Genomic DNA, 17728 nt, shown 5'->3' with positions numbered 1-17728 from the left:
TATGCAAGTTTTCTTTTGCTATTTGCCCAATGTATTTTTTTTCATCCTTTAATAAATCCAGCCTATAGCTGATTTTAAAAAAAATGAATCAATGTTTTTAACTGGGTTTACCCGAGTCATATTATTATTTGATTTGTTACTGATTTTGTCCCCTGCCCACCCCTGATTTCTTCCTCCTTTTTTGTACTAGTTATTGTCTTCCTATTCTATATTTTACTTTTTTCATTGGAATGAATCATCCCTATTTTAGCAGTTACATTTGAAATTTTACTACACACATTTAACATAATTTCAAAGTTAAACAGTATTTTAAACCATTTTCTGAATAATAAAACACTTCAGACCACTTTAATTTTAATCACCCCTCCCATCTTTCAAATTATTATCCAGTTTGTCAATTATATTCTATTTTAAAAGTCCACATTAATGTTGCATAAAATGTTTATTTAGTTTTATTTACAATGTTGCTTCTTATAAACACTTTTTTATATAAACAATACTTTTGATTTACATATTTTTCATTTATTTGCCCACTAGTTCTTTAATTTCCAATCGTCCTTTTGGAATCATTCACCTTCCTGAAGATCATCTTTTGCAGTTTTCTTTAACTAAGTTACAATGATGATAAAATATGTTTTTCATTTGAACATGTCTTTATTTCAGTTTTGCTTTGTACAAAGTCCAGGCAGATAATTTATTTTTCTCAGAATTTTGAAGGCACTGTTCCACCATCTTTTGAATACACTGTTGCTATTGAGAAGCCTTCTGAAGTATCTGTCTTGCCTTCACTTATGTTCTTTTTCCCCCTTTGATTGCTTTAAAAATCTTCAGTTTGGTATCTCACAGTTATGTTATATTGGATTTAGGCTTAGGATTTTTATCTATATATGCTTGGGATTTGTTGTGCTTCCTGAATTTATGAGTTCTTATATTTCCAACAAATGTAGAAAATTCTGTTATCTCTTCAAATACTGCCACTCCTCCAACCTCTCTGTTCTCTGCTGCTGGTACTTCTGGTCTTCATAATTCTACCTTCCTTATCTCTTAACTTCTTTTTACATTTTCTAGCACCTTGTTTATCCTTGCTGCACATGGATAATTTCTTTAGATCTAGCTTCCAGTTTGTATATTGTTACTTTGGCTGAGTCTAATATTATAGTCAATATGTCTGACAGTTTTTTTTCTAATTGCAAAGTAACATATTTCTCACCTAGCAGTCTCATTTGTTTCTTTTTCAGATCTGCCTGTGGTTCCATCCTTCATGTATGTTGTTGGTGCTAAGATATTGGAGTACTGAATCCAAAGTTTATTTCTACAAGTTCTTTCTCCTACTAGTTTCAACTTGCACCTGCTGATCTTTAATCATGAAATAATATTGCTTTATCTTAATCTTGGGAATCTTTGGCTTTTATCTTGCTTCTGGCCAAGGTATTACAAGCTGAGGCCCACTTCAACTGTCATGGATGTAAGAGCATCTCAGATTCAGATTTATCTCCTTGTTTATGGTCTGAGGAGAATTGCATATAGCAGTGCTACAATAGTTATTTGTCATCCAGGTAACCACTGTCTACCTTATGCTTAATATAGTTCTCATAATTTCCACATCAAAATGTGTTCATTTTGTCAGGGAGAAAAAATAAGAGGCAGAGTTATTGGACTTTCGCGACTCTCTTTGAACCTATTAATGCACTCAAAAGTAGATTTTATTCAGGACCAAGCTGTTTTGCAGTACTTATGTACTGCAAATGTATTACTGGAAGCAAAAGTGTTATTCAATATATTAAGTTATAACATACTAACCTGAGAAAGTACATGGGTTATGACAATCCTTGCTGATTGAAACCTCGCTGGAAAGGTTTCTTACCCCTCAACTGAAACTCAATCAGTATTATGGAGCAAAGTGTAGAAAGGTCCTAGAGTATGAACTTATCCAATAAGTTGTTGCCCCATTTTGTAGGAATTTCTCCTATTGTTCTCTTACTAAGACACTTGGTCAACAATGACTATTCAAATTTTCAATGTCCTAATTAATATGTGATTCAGATCAATAGGACTAAAATCTATGAAAATAAACCATCATTTTGAACATTTAAAAAAATAGATAATAACAATTTGTTACATGCAACTTCCATCTAGATGCTAACTTTATTCTTGGAAGCCTGAGCCACCTATAATATAAGCAAGGCTAAACAAGGCAGCTGGTGATTTCATTTGAGTTAGAAACACACCTAATAGGTATTATGGCAGCAGATCTGGCTGCTATTATCTTAAATACAGATGGATTGTTTACATCTTTATTATTCATAACTGTTGATCAGTGTTCTCTGGATGATCAGGAAGCTCTTTGTGCCTCACCCTAATCACTGAAGTAATGAAAGGAGATACCCGCAGCAAGGGCTGCAACTGCAAATGCTGCAATCACACCTAAAAGTAAAACAAACACAAAACAAATGGAAATGGAATGAGCAAAAGAAGGGCTTAACTGACCCTAGGCTTTGAAATGCAGGTAACTGATGGCCTAAACAACAATAACACACACATAAATACATATACTTACACACACAGATATTAAAAGCCAACAAAGTCTTAGAGGAAAACATAGCAATAAGTTGAAAAAGTATTTTATAAAGGTTGAACTAATAATCACATATTTCACCACCTTAGTATAACCTTAAAAGAAAAAAAAAGTCTTTCTTATACACGAGTACATTCACACACATCTAAGAGACAATCTAAGAGACAAACTAACACATATTTTAAAAGGCTTCTATAAACATTTATATTGATATTCCAACTGTCTCATGCTTAAACCAAAAAGACATCTCCAATGAGCAGAAGTTCTCAATAATTACAATGCAAAATCATTTATGTATCCATTGAAAACTACAGAAACTAAAATCTAAGAATTATTAAGCTTGGGTTATAACTTTTAACTATTTCCCCTGAGTATTGTTAAGTTAAAAAGACTACAAAAACAAAACCAACCACAGTAGTATAGACACACACACACTTAAGTACAAAGAATTTAGGAATTAAAATAACTTAAGTTTACCTAGTGAGTAAGTGACAAGAAAAATAACCAACGTTTCTGGCTTCTAATTCTAAGTCAGTCAAAAGTCTTAATGCTTATAAAGCATTTCTCTAATTGGCATTCCATTAAACAACATTCTACATGTTCTTTGCTAAGTATGAAAAATATTAAAGTGACTACCACACTTCTTGGAGCTCTTAAAATGCTAAAGTGCATTAGAATTTCCAGACTTGAATCTGACTCTTTTTCATGGAACACCGATCAAAATCTTCCACAACAGCAATCCTGAGAATATCAGTTTGGAAAACAGTGGCCCTGATAATTGACTCCTAAAACTCAACATGTTTTCTTCTAAAAACAACAAAAATAGGAAGTGTCAGCTTTGAGGGTACCTGGGACAATGCTTTATTTACAGATTTTTCTACCTCTTACGGCCTATCACTTTCCATAATACTCAAAAGTATCCTAGATCTTTTTTTTTTTTTTTGGCTGCACCTGAAGCATGTAGAATTCCTAAGCCAGGGATTGAACCCAAGCCACAGCAGCAACCCTACCCTCTGCAGGGACAACACTGGATCCTTAACATGCTGAGCCTCTCAAGGAAAATCCCTATCTAGCTTTTTTAAGAAAGCAAAATGAAATGAAAATAATTTTCAAGTAACAAGAAAACTCAAGTCCAAAATACCATCTTTTCAGTGTTTTAGGAGAAATATAATACCTATATTTTGCTGAATTTTCAACACTACTGTAGTTTTAATTGGCTGCTTTGGTTGTTCATCATCTGTGTTATCCAATGAGGCTTCAGTATTGACAGAGGCACTCACACAAGCTGCAAGAGGATAATAATAATCTTAAATAAAGTGAGGATAATTACCATTTTAAAATGAGTTTCAAAGAACATTATAAAAAAATATAAATGGGCTCCATTTTTCTTCAACTTGACTTTTCAAACTAACATAATAAATTAGCTCTTTATCAAAGGTAAGCAAATTAAATTTCAGGAAATATATATTAAACTGACATTTAAAAAAATACTTCATGTGTATTTTTATAATTGATCAAAACCAGAGAGCCACAGAGGCAGTTCTGAATGACTCCCACTAATTACAATCTGATTACTATATGGTTAAGAGATAAACTGACAAAAAAATCAAAGTACGTAGAACAGGATAACCTTCACTCTTAATTGCGATTAAATTATATCATTCTTATCGAAGGTTTTGGCAATTGATAATAAAAGTAGGGCTCAGGAAATTGTAGCCCATGGGCCAAACTGCAGGCCAAGGGCCAGGACTTACGGGCCCTGCAAAGCCTAAAATATTTACTATTTGGACCTATATGGAAAAAGATTGCTGATTATTTATTCTGACACTTGAAATATAGAAGCAAAAGGTGATCATAAATTTGTCCTTAAAACAACTCAATGTTAAGGCAAGTAAGTACATTATCTCACTTACAGTAGGAAAATAAAACCTGTCACGTTAAGTGCACATTTGAGGGTCATGGGCAAAAAGAATGAGGATTAAAATACAAGTTCTCATTCTACACTTCATTATGCTGACAATAACTAGTGTAGGTTAGCCTAGCTGAATTTATTTAACACTGATTAAAAGTGTTTGAACTGAAAACATCCTTAGGGATCATACCTATAGGTTTTCTTTTTTTTAACTAGTGTTAGAAAATCCCATTGTATAAAATAGATGAAAGCAGAATTATTCTGGTTGAAGCAGAGATGAAGGGCTCCTGAAGACAGACTCCTTCCTTCTCGGAGATGATAGCAGAGTCTTGCTCCACACAACTCTAGGAAAGTACATTTTGGGATTTTTTGGGTGCTGCACCCAGGGCATGTGGAAGTTCCTAGGCCAGAGCTCAAACCTGTGTCACAGCAGCAACCTGAACCATAGCAGTGAAAATGCTGGATCCTTAACCCCCTGAACCACCAGGGAACTCCTCTAGGGAATATGTTTGAAAGCAACTGCAGGTGACCCTTGAACAACACAGGTTTGAACTGCATGGATACACTTACTTATACATAAATTTTTTTTCACTAAATACATGCTACATTCATGGCAGGTTGAATCCATGGATGCAGAACTGCCCACATGAAGAGCTAACTGTGAAGCTTTACATGGATTTTTGACTGCGGGAGAGTCAGCACCCACAAACCCCTGTGTTGCTCAAGGGTCAGTTGTGCTTCATGTTGCTCTCTTTATTTACAAAGAAGAGAAGAGAACCAGAGTGAGAGACAGTACATACCACTGTTTAAATTCAATGTAAAATAGCTTATTGACTGTATTTCAAATCTTTTATGACATCTTTGAATCCCAATATACTAAGCATAAGGATGTCCTCACAAGGATGACACATAAATCCACTAAAGTAATTATCTATGCTACCAAAGTGAATGAAAAAAAACTTCCCTACTTCTCAACAATTTCCCACAAAGAAAAGTTTGTCATTTTTAGAAATAATCCTTAGTACCTCATCAGAATCAAGGGAATCACTATTCCTTTTTCTCCATCTTTGAGCATTTGATTAAAGTTCTTTAAAAACAAATAACAAAATGTTTTTTTTTTCTATTCTCATATCAAATTAGTCATGAAGGCCAACAAATTCTTCTTACAATAATACAGTAATTCTCCAGAATTATTTAGTCTTCTATATTTCCACAGCTTTTAGTTTTCTCAGGGGCCATAACTTCTAAAGCACATTAGACCAAGCTTAAAATTTCCCCTAAATTAATCCATAGGTCTAAAAGTTGAATAGATAGTACAACTTTATTCATGTTAAAAACACACACAACTTTCGCTTTTCTCTTAGCAAACAGCACTACTAAAACATTTTTTCTTTGGGCCACTAAAGTACTTAAATCGGATAAAAGCAAAATGGGTAAAGCATGAATTATACCTATTTGCTACAGAAACTTTTAACTTGAGTACTTGTAGAAAAAGAGCACAAAAATGGTTTTACTGTCATGACATATTACTTATATATTTAATACTGAATTGTTACATGTAAAGATCATGCTCTAATAGGCCAAGTACTCTGCATAAGCAATTGTCTTCTATTAAAAAAAAGACATTCCAGTGCTCTATTTCCATTTTAAAATCCATCACACAAAATCATGTATATCCGACACAAATTTGAGATAATTTTACTGAAGCAGAGCATTGTTCAAGGACAGATAAATTCTTTTAACAATTTGGTTGTGTCTGGTTTTGGTAGGGGTCTTACAGAATTTTAATTCAAATCTCAGACGCTGTCATTTCACCAATACTTTGTTATCTAAACTTTAAATGCAAGTAACATATGATTCAATAGGAAATTAGATCTTAACCATTCCTTAAAACTAGGTAATTTTAACTGCAGACAAAACTCAAATTAATCATGAAAGAAAGCAACTTTTCTTAAGCAACTGTCAACAGAAAAGAAAACAAACGCCATGATGAACATAAGCTAAGTTGTAGATATATTCAGTTTCATTCCAAGCTGCTGATAGGCAGGACTATTTAGAAGCTTAAAATGAAATGTTAGGACTTGAACTCCTCAGTTAGTCGCCTTCTTCCCCATCCTGAAATCCTGAATTAATGAGGTCTCACTAATCAGTTACTGAGCCATGAAGATACACCTTCACCACTACTTCGCCATTAATTTTTTTCCTTTATAATTAAATTATCAATGTTTAACCAAACAACAAAAATTAATTTCACCTCTGAAATCAACACATAATTGGCAAAAACTGGTCTCACCAGATGTTAAAGGTGTGTTTCCAAATTTTTAGCTGATACTGCAGATAAAGTACACCTGAATTACTAAGTTAATATCTACTGGGAGATGACTAATGTATTTAAGAAATTTTAAAGCCATTTATCCCTCACCTTAACTGAGTCATTTTGACAAACAAATTGTTCTTCATCCCTAAGTCATTTAAAAGTATGTTATTTTAAAATACTTACTTGGCAAAATATGCATTTTAAACATAGCAACTACTTGGCAAGTGTATTACAGAAGAGAAATAATGACTAAATAATAACATCAAATACTTAGAAAATAAAGCCAAATAGTTTTAACAAGATTAACAATCCTAGATATATATTAATTGATTTCAATTTTTGAATTTGAACATTTGAACTCCACTTTTCTTGATTTAAACAGAAATCTTAATTTCAAATATAAAGAAAATCTCTGCATACTGTACAGCATGACTTTCATACTTTAATGTTTTTCATTATAATTCAGAAGGTCCATTATTTAAAAGTCTTATAATAATTTAGTAAATACCACCTTACTTTTAAATATCTATTTTTGTTTAAAAATGATTTTCCTTAACATTGTTACTAAACTCTAGTACCAACCCCAGAAGCATGGGGGTTCAGAAGGTACTTATTTAAGGTTACATAGTTACAAGTGACAGACTTGGACTCAGCTAAAACATCTTGGTAAAATTATGCATTTAATATTTTTGAATAAATTAATAAATAAGTAAATGCAAAAGTGAATATAATCCTTAAACAACAGGATTTTTATTAAAAATTTAATTTTTATATTCAAATGTTCATGTTTGTACCCTATCCCATATTGTGTTATTTTGCTACTAAATAGCTAAATCATTCCTATTAATTCAACAAATAACCTGATGAAGTAAAACTGATATAATTCCCAGCAAGTCTTATTCTTGGCCACAACAGAGCTGATGTCAGTGTTCAATTCCTAAAAAGCTTAGAGTTACTTTTACTGCATTCACCCTTCAAAATGAACTCAAACGTCACCTGTTCCAAGAAGCCTTCCCTGAATCACTTATGGGGATAGTGCCTATTCTAAATGTTCTGATAATTCTCCGTTCATTCCCCTATTATAGAACTTACAACTCTGCTTCAGAATAACCCATTTCTGTATTTCCACTACACTGTGAGCTTCTTGAGAGTCAGGACTATGTATCTGATCTTTAGAATTCTAATACATAATAGGCAAACAACAAGTTGTAATAATCCAGATCATTCAGTTGAGATTTCCATATGTTTTGAAAATAGGGCAGAGTCCTAAAAGTATATCTACCTTACTGAAGTAGTATCTTCAAGATATTATATAATATTAGAAAAATATATAGTACTATCTAGACCCATGAGTTTGACATAGCACTCATATAATTACATACACCTAAACTTCCAAGGGTTTTATTTCCTTTTTCTTGCTAATATTAAACCCTTCCTATTCAGTTAATACATCTCAATACTAGACTGCCAGTATAAAAAAAGAAATAGACAGAAAATAAGTTTAAGATACACTGTAAAACAAACAACTAAGTGCCAATATTAAAAGCTTATGAAAATTAAAACCTACACAAGACAAATGGATTAATATTTATACATCACCTAAAATTTTAATTTTTTTTTTCCGCTTTTCAAGGCCATACCCACAGCATATGGAAGTTCCCAGGATGAAATGGAGCTACAGCTGCCGGCCTACACCACAGCCATAGCAATGCTGGATCCCAGTCGCGTCTGTGACCTACACCACAGCTCATGGCAATGCCGGATCCTTAACCCACTGAGCAAGGCCAGGGACGGAACCCACAACCTCATGGTTCCTAGCTGGATTTGTTTCTGCTGCACCATGATGGGAACTCCTAAAAATTACTTAAAAATACTTCACAGTTACTAGTTCATGCTAATATATTTAATATAATACAAACAATGCTAATGATAAAGCTTACTGAAGGAAAGCTAAGAAACAGGCTTAAAATATATTTAGTATATTTATAAATGATAAAACAATTTATTAAGGAATAACATTTAAATCTAATAATAACAGATAGAAATATATTATCTTAAGTCTAAAATGAGATATTTCAGGGAGTTTCCCTTCGTGGCTCAGAGGTTAACGAACCCGACTAGGATCCACGAGGATGTGGGTTTGATCCCTGGCCTCACTCAGTGGGTTAAGGATCTGGCAGTGCAGTGAGCTGTAGTTCCCATTTGATCCATAGCCTGGGAACTTCCATATGTCACGTGTGCAGCCTTAAAAAGCAAAAATAAATAAATAAAATAAGATATTTTAATTATTTGTAAAAATATTTCAAAGAATTTAAAGAACTATGCAAAATGAAGTAACTGTTAATGTATTTGGGATTATCTACTATGTATTATAAAGCATAAACTTATACAATAGGCATGCACCTCCAGTTAAAGAGAAACATAAAAGTCGTAATATTAAAGTGAAAAATGAATTTACTAAAATTTAAAATAATAATGTCAAACCTTTGTTACTAGAGATTATAGGTTATTGCTAACATACCATCAAAATATTTTTTCTGAATGAATTATTAACCAAGTCACTGGCGACCCATTAATCTTAAGTTCTTAGTTACTCTTAGGACTTCACTACATACTTGGCATAATTAATAATGTGTACAATTCCATCTCCAAAATAATATTACAGGCTTCTTGAGAAAAGGAATCTGGACATTGATTTGCAATGTTATAACACTACCTTAAACAGAGCAAATGCTTAACAAAATTTATGATAAATAGATATACTAAATGCTATAAACTAGAATTAATTATGTGGCAAAAATATATGTGCTACAATTTTTTTTTGTTTGGAAAAGAAAAATTGCTTTATTCAAGAGGCTAGCAACCTGGAGAGAAGGCAGACTCGTGTCCAAAATCCAACTCCCAGTGCTACACTACACAAACCTTAAAAACGTTATGTCTGGCTAGGCATAAGCTTATAATTTTTCAAGCATAAAGTAAATATTTAAAAAATGGGCTATAGGAGTTCCCGTCATGGCGCAGCAGAAACGAATCCGTCTAGGAACCATGAGGTGGTGGGTTCGATCCCTGGCCTCACTCAGTGGGTTAAGGATCCAGCATTGCCATGAGCTGTGGTGTAGGTTACAGATGTGGCTCAGATCTGGCATTGCTGTGGCTCTGGCGTACGCCAGCAGCTACAGCTCCAATTGGACCTCTAGTCTGGGAACCTCCATATGCCATGGGTGCAGGCCTAAAAAGACAAAAAGCCAAAAAAAAAAAAAATTTGCTATAGTTTCCTAAAGACTACCTATTCAGTATATGTCAGTGAGTAACAAACATTTATAAATAACAATCATAACAATGCTTTAGGCATGGAGCTCAGGTAAAGAAATACTAACTCTCAAAAATCTTAGTCTAATGTGAAAGATTAAACATACAACTGATGAGTTCAATAATTACAAGTATGGCAAGTAATCTAAAAAAGCAGCACAAAACTACGATTAAGTGTAACAGAAGAATTTGCCTGGCTGAGCATGTAAAAGTATCTACGCAGGTTAAAAAAAAATTCTACTTAGCTCCTTGAAAACAAGATCAGTATCTTATTGATCCCTGGACCCCAAACCATAGGACTACGAAAATCAATAATTTGTTCAATCAACAAATATTTACTGAGTACCAACAATATGTTAAAGCTAGCTTCTTAGTAAAGTGCTAGAAATACAGCAGAGAGCAAGAAAGGAAAAGCTGCTCATCTTACTGAAAAATCAATATATGTTTGCTGAAATATAATGTAAAATTATTTCATACAGATTTTAATTTATTGGGTTTTAGCTTTGTTTGGAGGTCGTGAAGCAAGGCTGCTATAGTTGCCTCCTTAAGAACATATTACAGTGGCAGAAGCTACTTAGATTTTTACTTTAATCTGTTTTAGCAGTATAAAGAATAGACATTAATCTGTTATTGAGATTAATAAATATAATTAACTTTTTAAAGTATAATTTTAAGAGTATTGAATAAAATACAAACTAGTTCTGCTTGTATGCTTATGTTTAAAATACAACATGAAAATAAATGAGATTAAATATTTCTTAATGCAGATGGTAGTCTTAAAAAAGTCTAAATGAAGTCTCTTGCTTCTTACTCTTTTATATCTGATTTTTAAAGTAAGTTGCAGAGTTCCCACTGTGGCTCAGTGGTAATGAATCCGACTAGTATCCATGAGGGCATGGGTTCAACCCCTGGCCTTGCTCAGTGGGTTAAAGATCTTGCGCTGCCATGAGCTGTGGTGTAGATAGCAGAGGTGGCTCAGATCTGGCATTGCTGTGGCTGTGGCGCAGGTCGACAGCTACAGCTCCGATTCGACCTCTAGCCTGGGAACTTCCATTTGCTTGCAGGTGCGGCTCTAAAAAAAAAAGACAAAAAACAATAAAAGAAATAAAGTAGTTTGTGAAAAGGGCAAGTTTTGCACACAGTGCTACCTTTAGTCATTCTTTTTTTTTTTTTTTTTGGCCATGTCCACAGCATGAGGAAGTTGCTAGTCCAGGGATTAAACCCCCAAGCCATAGCAGCGACAATGCCCAATACATAGTTGACAGGCCACCAGGGAACTCCCATGTCATTTCTTAATTCAGCAATGTGATAAGCCCTAAAAGAGTGACAAATAATTCAAAAGAATATGAAAACTTCAGTCAAGTGAGAAATTATACTGACATAAGATGAAATTAAATGAGTGATTAATGTAACATTGTTCAAGTTAGAAAAATTTTTAAATGATGGAATTAAAAAGCCTAGGCTAAAATATGTATCTAGATCATGAAAAGTAATAGGGCTATAGTCTGTACTGCTTAAGGCTCACAGAATGGCTGTAAAACAAAATTATTTGAAAAAAAGCAGAGTCCCGAACCAAACTGCGGAAGTTTAAATTCCATTTTCCCCATTTTACTAGCTATGTAATCCTGAAAAACTTAATTGATCTTTCTAAGCCTCAATTCTTTCATCTGGAAAACTGAGCTAACAATCGCATAATAATCATTATAGGATTGTTGCAAGGATTAAATGATTTAGCATCTGTAAGGCTCTTAAAACAGTACCTGCACATAGTAGGTTCTATAAAAATAATAGCAAATATTAGGTATAATTAGAATCTAATTAGATATTAGGTTCAATTCCAGGTAATATATTTTAAGAAAGGCAAAACAGTATATTTAAAGACAGTTTTTAATCTTTCTTAGGTTACTTACTCTTTGAAAGCTACAGAAATTTTCCCTAGAAAAAAATTACACAATTACATTCAAGTGGTTAGTGGATCTCCTGATAGGTAGCTATGACCCAAGGTTTTGGAAAGCCCAGGTTAAAAATTCCTAATCTAGGAGTTCCCATTGCGGTGCAACAGAAATGAACTCAATCAGTATCCACGAGAATGTAGGTTCAATCTCTGGCCTCACTCAGTGGGTCAAGGATCCAGCATTGCCATGAGCTGTGTTATAGGTCACAGACTCAGCTCGGATCCCAAGTTGCTGTGGCTGTGGTACAGGCTAGCAGCTACAGCTCCGATTCAACCTCTAGCCTGGGAACTTTCATATGCTGTGAGTATGGCCCTAAAAAAAAAAAAAAAAATTCCTAATTTAGAGGGAGGCAAACAAGGTGGTAAGAAGAAAAAAAAAAATGAGGTCTAGAAACCAGAATTATGAGAACAGTTAAAGGTATATGGGAACATCTGGCTTTGAAATATTTGGAACATGACAATTGCCCTCAATTTAAACTTAAAAGTATGGCCTCAATAAAATAGTACAGCTGACACTTGAACAACATGGCTTTGAAATGCACGAGTCCACTTAAACTCAGAAGGTTTTCAATAAATACATACTACAGTACTACATAATCCACAGCTGGTTAAATCTGTGGATGTGGAACTGTGGACATGGAGTGCCAACTGCAAAATTTACACAGATTATCAACTACGTGGAGGCTGGTGCCCCTGGTCCCCTGTATTGTTCGAGGGTCAACTGGTTTACTGCCCTAGCTTACTGAAGAAAGTATAGGTTTCAGGAAGGCAGCCTGGTATTCACAATAAGGAAGAATAGAGTCTAAATATTCAGATTTCAGTATTATAAGAGAATGAACCAGGTCAATTCTAATGATCCCACATAAAACTTAGCAAAGATATCAACAATAAGGTTGGTCAAGAATTACTCTTAGGCACTAGTGACAGAAATGAACATAAGCAAACAAAAATCTCTGCCTTCATGATTCTAAAACTGGTCAGCAGAAAGAGCATAGCCAGGAATCTGGAAAAACATTTCAGAAAGCAGCAAACATTTCAAACAGTCTACTCACTTAGATAATATGCTATAGCTACACCTTTAGAAATGCTAAGTTTTCAGGGGACTGAAACACAGTTTGGGCTTTAATATCTGGTACTTTAGAGTGCTTTAGTGTTTTTTGTTTTTTTCCTTTAAAGCAAACTTACTATTCTACATGATAAATAAGAACCTGAATTATTGGGGGGCGGGGGGAACCTGGTGGTCTTCAACTAACATGAGGCTTTACCAACAGATGTGAAATTCCCCAACCAAACACTTACATGACTCACCACAGAAAACAGACTCAATCACTCTACTCTTGTGGGGCTAGAAATTAGTTAAGCAACAAAAGAATAACTAAGAAAAATTAGAACTAGAAAAAGGACTTAAAATGGCTATATTTGAATTTCATAAACATTTATATTCAGAAGTAACCTAAAGACTATCTACTATGATATCTGAAATTTCAAGACTGATAAAGAGATAGGTAATCAATATTTCCATAAATATTTGCAAGTAATTATTTTTTACTTTTTTCAATGTTTCAGAAAAATTGTCATACACTTACACATTTATTTATAGACATGTTTTCACATCCCACTCTCATTAGAAACAAAAAAAAAAGCAAAGCTAAGCAAAACAAAAAAAGACTTTTACAATGTAAGGTCAAATGTCAAAGTGATGGCCGGGGAAAAAAATGTATTACCCAATCACATAGTATAGCAAATCTCTACGCTCTGTGAAAATAATCTTCATCTCATTTTTGGAACCGCCCACTTTAGCTTAATATTCCAATTATATGAAGGGGATAGGAAAGTAAAGGCAAATAGTATAGACATGTTTAATAACGTTTAAAAAACTCTGTGACATGATGCTTAACTAAATAATTATAATACTGGATTTCAGAAAACTTCTAAGAAAAGAAATACCTTAAAGCTATATATTTCTACCTAATTAAGGCTTAACTTGTTTTCTGAAGATCTACTTGCTAGGCTTGGAAAAATCTAAAATGTCTTAAATTTAGGGAGTTCCTGCTGTGGCAGAGCGGGCTAAGAATCTGACTGCAGGCTAAGAATCTGTGGGTGGCTGTGAAGGTGCAGGTTCGATCCCTGGCCCAGCACAATGGGTTGAAGGATCCAGCATTGCTGCAACTGTGCTGTAGTTTACAGCTCCAGCACAGATTCAACCCTTGGCCCAGGAATTTCCATATGCCACAGGTGTGGCCATAGAGAACAAAAATATTTTTAAAAAGAGTAAAGTATCTTAAATTCTGGTACCATTTTCCAGAAAAACACTGCATGTTTATGTTCTGTGTAGAAATTAAATAAACACATTTTAAAATGCTCCAAAGGTATCAAACAGAACTAGTTTTAAGGAAATCTAAAGACATGATATTTAAACTGGATGTCCCATAGGTAACCTTAGCCAATCTAATCAGGTTCTTAAAAACCTCATATAATTACCTGTGTTTACTTCCTCTGCAATTTCCAAATCTTCTATTTGAATCATATGATCTAACATCTCTATAAAATGGTCTCTTATTTCTTCAGCTGACTCATCACCAAATTTATAATCACACAACATTACAGCAGATCCCAGAATGGGGACAAAAACTCGGTGAGGGAGGATGTGGAACTCTTTTTCAGAATCTAAAAGGAGAAGGAACAATACCAATATTTAGATTAGGCCTGTCACTGGCATCGGTGATATATATATGAAAGTATATCCAAAAAAAAAATAAATATATAGGAGTTCCCGTTGTGGTGCAGTGGTTAACGAATCCGACTAGGAACCATGAGGTTGCGGGTTCGGTCCCTGCCTTGCTCAGTGGGTTAACGATCCGGCGTTGCCGTGAGCTGCAGTGTAGGTTGCAGACGCGGCTCGGATCCTGCGTTGCTGTGGCTCTGGCGTGGGCCGGCGGCTACAGCTCCGATTGGACCCCTAGCCTGGGAACCTCCATATGCCACGGGAGCGGCCCAAGAAATGGCCAAAAAGACAAAAAATAAATAAATAAATATATAAAACCTAAAACATCTTTTCATTTTCTAGTTGATCTGGCACAAAACTGCTTACTGAATTCTTTGCCTCAATACTTAAGGCTCTGGAAGGGACCAAAATAATATTCTCATATGTAAACTCACCACTGCCTTCAATATGAGGTTGTTGTTGATTACACATTCTTATATTATCCAGTCTGGTGATGGAATACCCAGGAGATAATTTTGTTCCTGATTTTGGAAATTGTTGTTTTTGTTTGCTTTAACCTTACAGAATTTTCTGAAAAATTTTCCCTTCCTCATGCAAGTTTAGAGCCAAATTAATGGCTCACCCACACTAAGTGTAAAGGACATGACAGCATTCATTTCTATACTAATCTCATCACTGACCTCATCTTACATGATGTAGCTTCCTATATTAAACATCTGTAGGACATCAAGGATGTGAGAATTGTTTTCTGTACAATTCTCACATCCAACTCCATCTTGCTTCCTTTCTTCATTTTCCCTTTGCCTGATTCTCATTGTTAATACTTATTTTACCTAGATAACTTGTAATGCCTTTTTAAAAATATAGCCTTAAATCATTTTTAGAAAAAATAATCTGGACCTAAGTAAATAATGAATATTTCATTCATCTTTCAATATTCACATTTCCCTCAATTTCTAACATAATCCCTGTGTTTAGTGTAGGCCCACATAAACACTTAATTATTGCTTGGCTCATCACCATGACTTGATGAAATACCAACAAAGACAGATTTTGTGTAAAGAATTATTTCTTTCAGCAATGGATATGATTTAAAAAGCTGCCAAAGCACAGATCTAGTAGAAAACTAGGGCTCACTTTAACAGTAACCTACATTTCCTTGTCAAGAAAAGAGTAGTAGCTTTATAAAACTACAAATAGAAGGTGATAAAGAATGCCTTAAGTGTCACAGGAAATGCCACGACTTAAATTATGTATTCTTGCCAGATTCTGATTATATTATTTTCATACGAGAACTGGTAGAATTTTACTCTTTGACCAGACTGCCTCCTAGTTGTAAAATTATCTTACTGCAATTTGTACTATAGCATGTAAACTGTCCACACATTGATATGAGGTCCTTATTATTTTATTTTGGGCCACAGTTTCTTAAAATAGATTAAGTTCAAGACTTTCAAAGATGGCTGTAATGTATATGCATAATTGGCATGTAAAATTTTACAACTATTTCAAACTGTATTGATTCTAGGTTTGCCTGAAAAAGACATATGTGCTTGCAAAGTCAAATGTTAGAAAAGTGGTTGCAATGAACTTAAATTACACATTAAAAAAGAAAAGCACTTATTTTCTAATTAAAAGTTAAATTAACCATTTAGAATCTAAATAAGACCAAGTTTTCTAGTTGGTCTGTGGTTTAAAAATGGAAGGTTAGATCTTTAAAAAAAAAAAAGTTGATCTCCAAAAGTATTCTAAAAACAGAATCCTTTTGGCATATTCCCACAGCATTTAATTCAACATTATTTAAATAAGTTCAAAACAGAGGGAAGAAAATTTAAACTTAAGCCAATATGATGAGAACTGAGTTTTTGCTAACTATGGAATCCTAACTCATACTGGAGTGTTACAACAAAGTTTTGCAGAACAGATGATATCTGAGCTGATTCCTAAAGGACAGATAGACATTTGCATGAAGGGGTGAGACGTGTCATCCAGAGAGTGGAACCGTGACTGCAGGCAAAGAGGCACACAAATGTTCTGAGAGGACAGGGCGTAGAGAAGGATGAGGACGTAGAAATGGAAGGAGAGGCTCGCCATTGATGATGTCAATATTCACAATGAGTATGTCATCTACTGAGAGTAAGCTGGGCAGGACCGAATCCAGGCCGATAGAGAATAATGAAGAAGGTCTGGAATCCTCCTTAAGGGAAAGAGAAGGGGACTACTGCAGTAAGTAAAAGGAATGACTGGAGCTCTGGTATTTCATTAAAGTATTAAGTTCCTTCATCTGGGTAGCCAGCATTTAAAAACTATGTTTATTTTAAAGATTAGGAATGCAAAATGAATGTGTCCTTTGCAGACTTCCATATACATGCAAAAAATATTCAGTTCAGGTCAAATTCCTGGCACACATTTTAGATTTTACCACATTACAAATCTATAAGATCTTACCAGTACATAAGAAAGATAAGCTAAGTAAAATGTGGACTAAATCTAAGATCTAACAATTTGGTGTATACACACACAACTTCAAAATTTACATGTTTTTCCTACTATACTTGCAATATATTTTTTATCTTAAGATTTTGAGATCTAACATGTTGCTGGAATAATTATCCTCTTACTGAAGCTTTATACCTGATTTCCTTTTGAAATATAAGGCTACACTTCACAAAAATTTAAGAACGTTTAAAGACAGCCATCAAGTAATTCTCCTCCTTCATTACCTCCAACATAATAGCAACTACACTTAATGAGGTCTTGGCTTACCAACTTGTACTACAGGCATTAAAACAATATCCTATTTAATCTCACAGGCTCAAAAAACAGCTGCTACAATCCCTTGTTTTTCATATAAGACAATGGATGCTTAGATAGATTGAATCATTTGCCTGCAGTTAATCCACTAGTGATAGAGTAAACCCAGAACCCAAGAATTT

General features: G+C 34.1%; 1 protein-coding gene across 3 annotated transcripts in view; it reads right to left on the bottom strand.

Annotated features, from left to right (window-relative positions):
• Positions 1 to 506: 506 nt before the first annotated feature.
• The window catches only part of ODR4 (odr-4 GPCR localization factor homolog), a 40592-nt gene continuing 23370 nt past the window's right edge, over positions 507 to 17728 (bottom strand). For 2 of the 3 annotated variants that reach the window (XM_047754002.1, XM_047754001.1), the window contains exons 12-14: positions 14549 to 14734; positions 3750 to 3860; positions 507 to 2424 (exon numbers count right to left, since the gene is read on the bottom strand). In XM_047754002.1, the coding sequence (XP_047609958.1) occupies positions 2357 to 2424; positions 3750 to 3860; positions 14549 to 14734 (365 nt within the window). In that variant the 3' untranslated portion in view covers positions 507 to 2356. The remainder of the gene's footprint in view (positions 2425 to 3749; positions 3861 to 14548; positions 14735 to 17728) is intronic. The other variant, XM_047754003.1, reaches the window with a different exon arrangement.

Source organism: Phacochoerus africanus, chromosome 11 (genome assembly GCF_016906955.1).
Source record: "Phacochoerus africanus isolate WHEZ1 chromosome 11, ROS_Pafr_v1, whole genome shotgun sequence".
NCBI lineage: Eukaryota > Metazoa > Chordata > Mammalia > Artiodactyla > Suidae > Phacochoerus > Phacochoerus africanus.
This window is presented reverse-complemented; position numbering and strand designations above follow the sequence as displayed.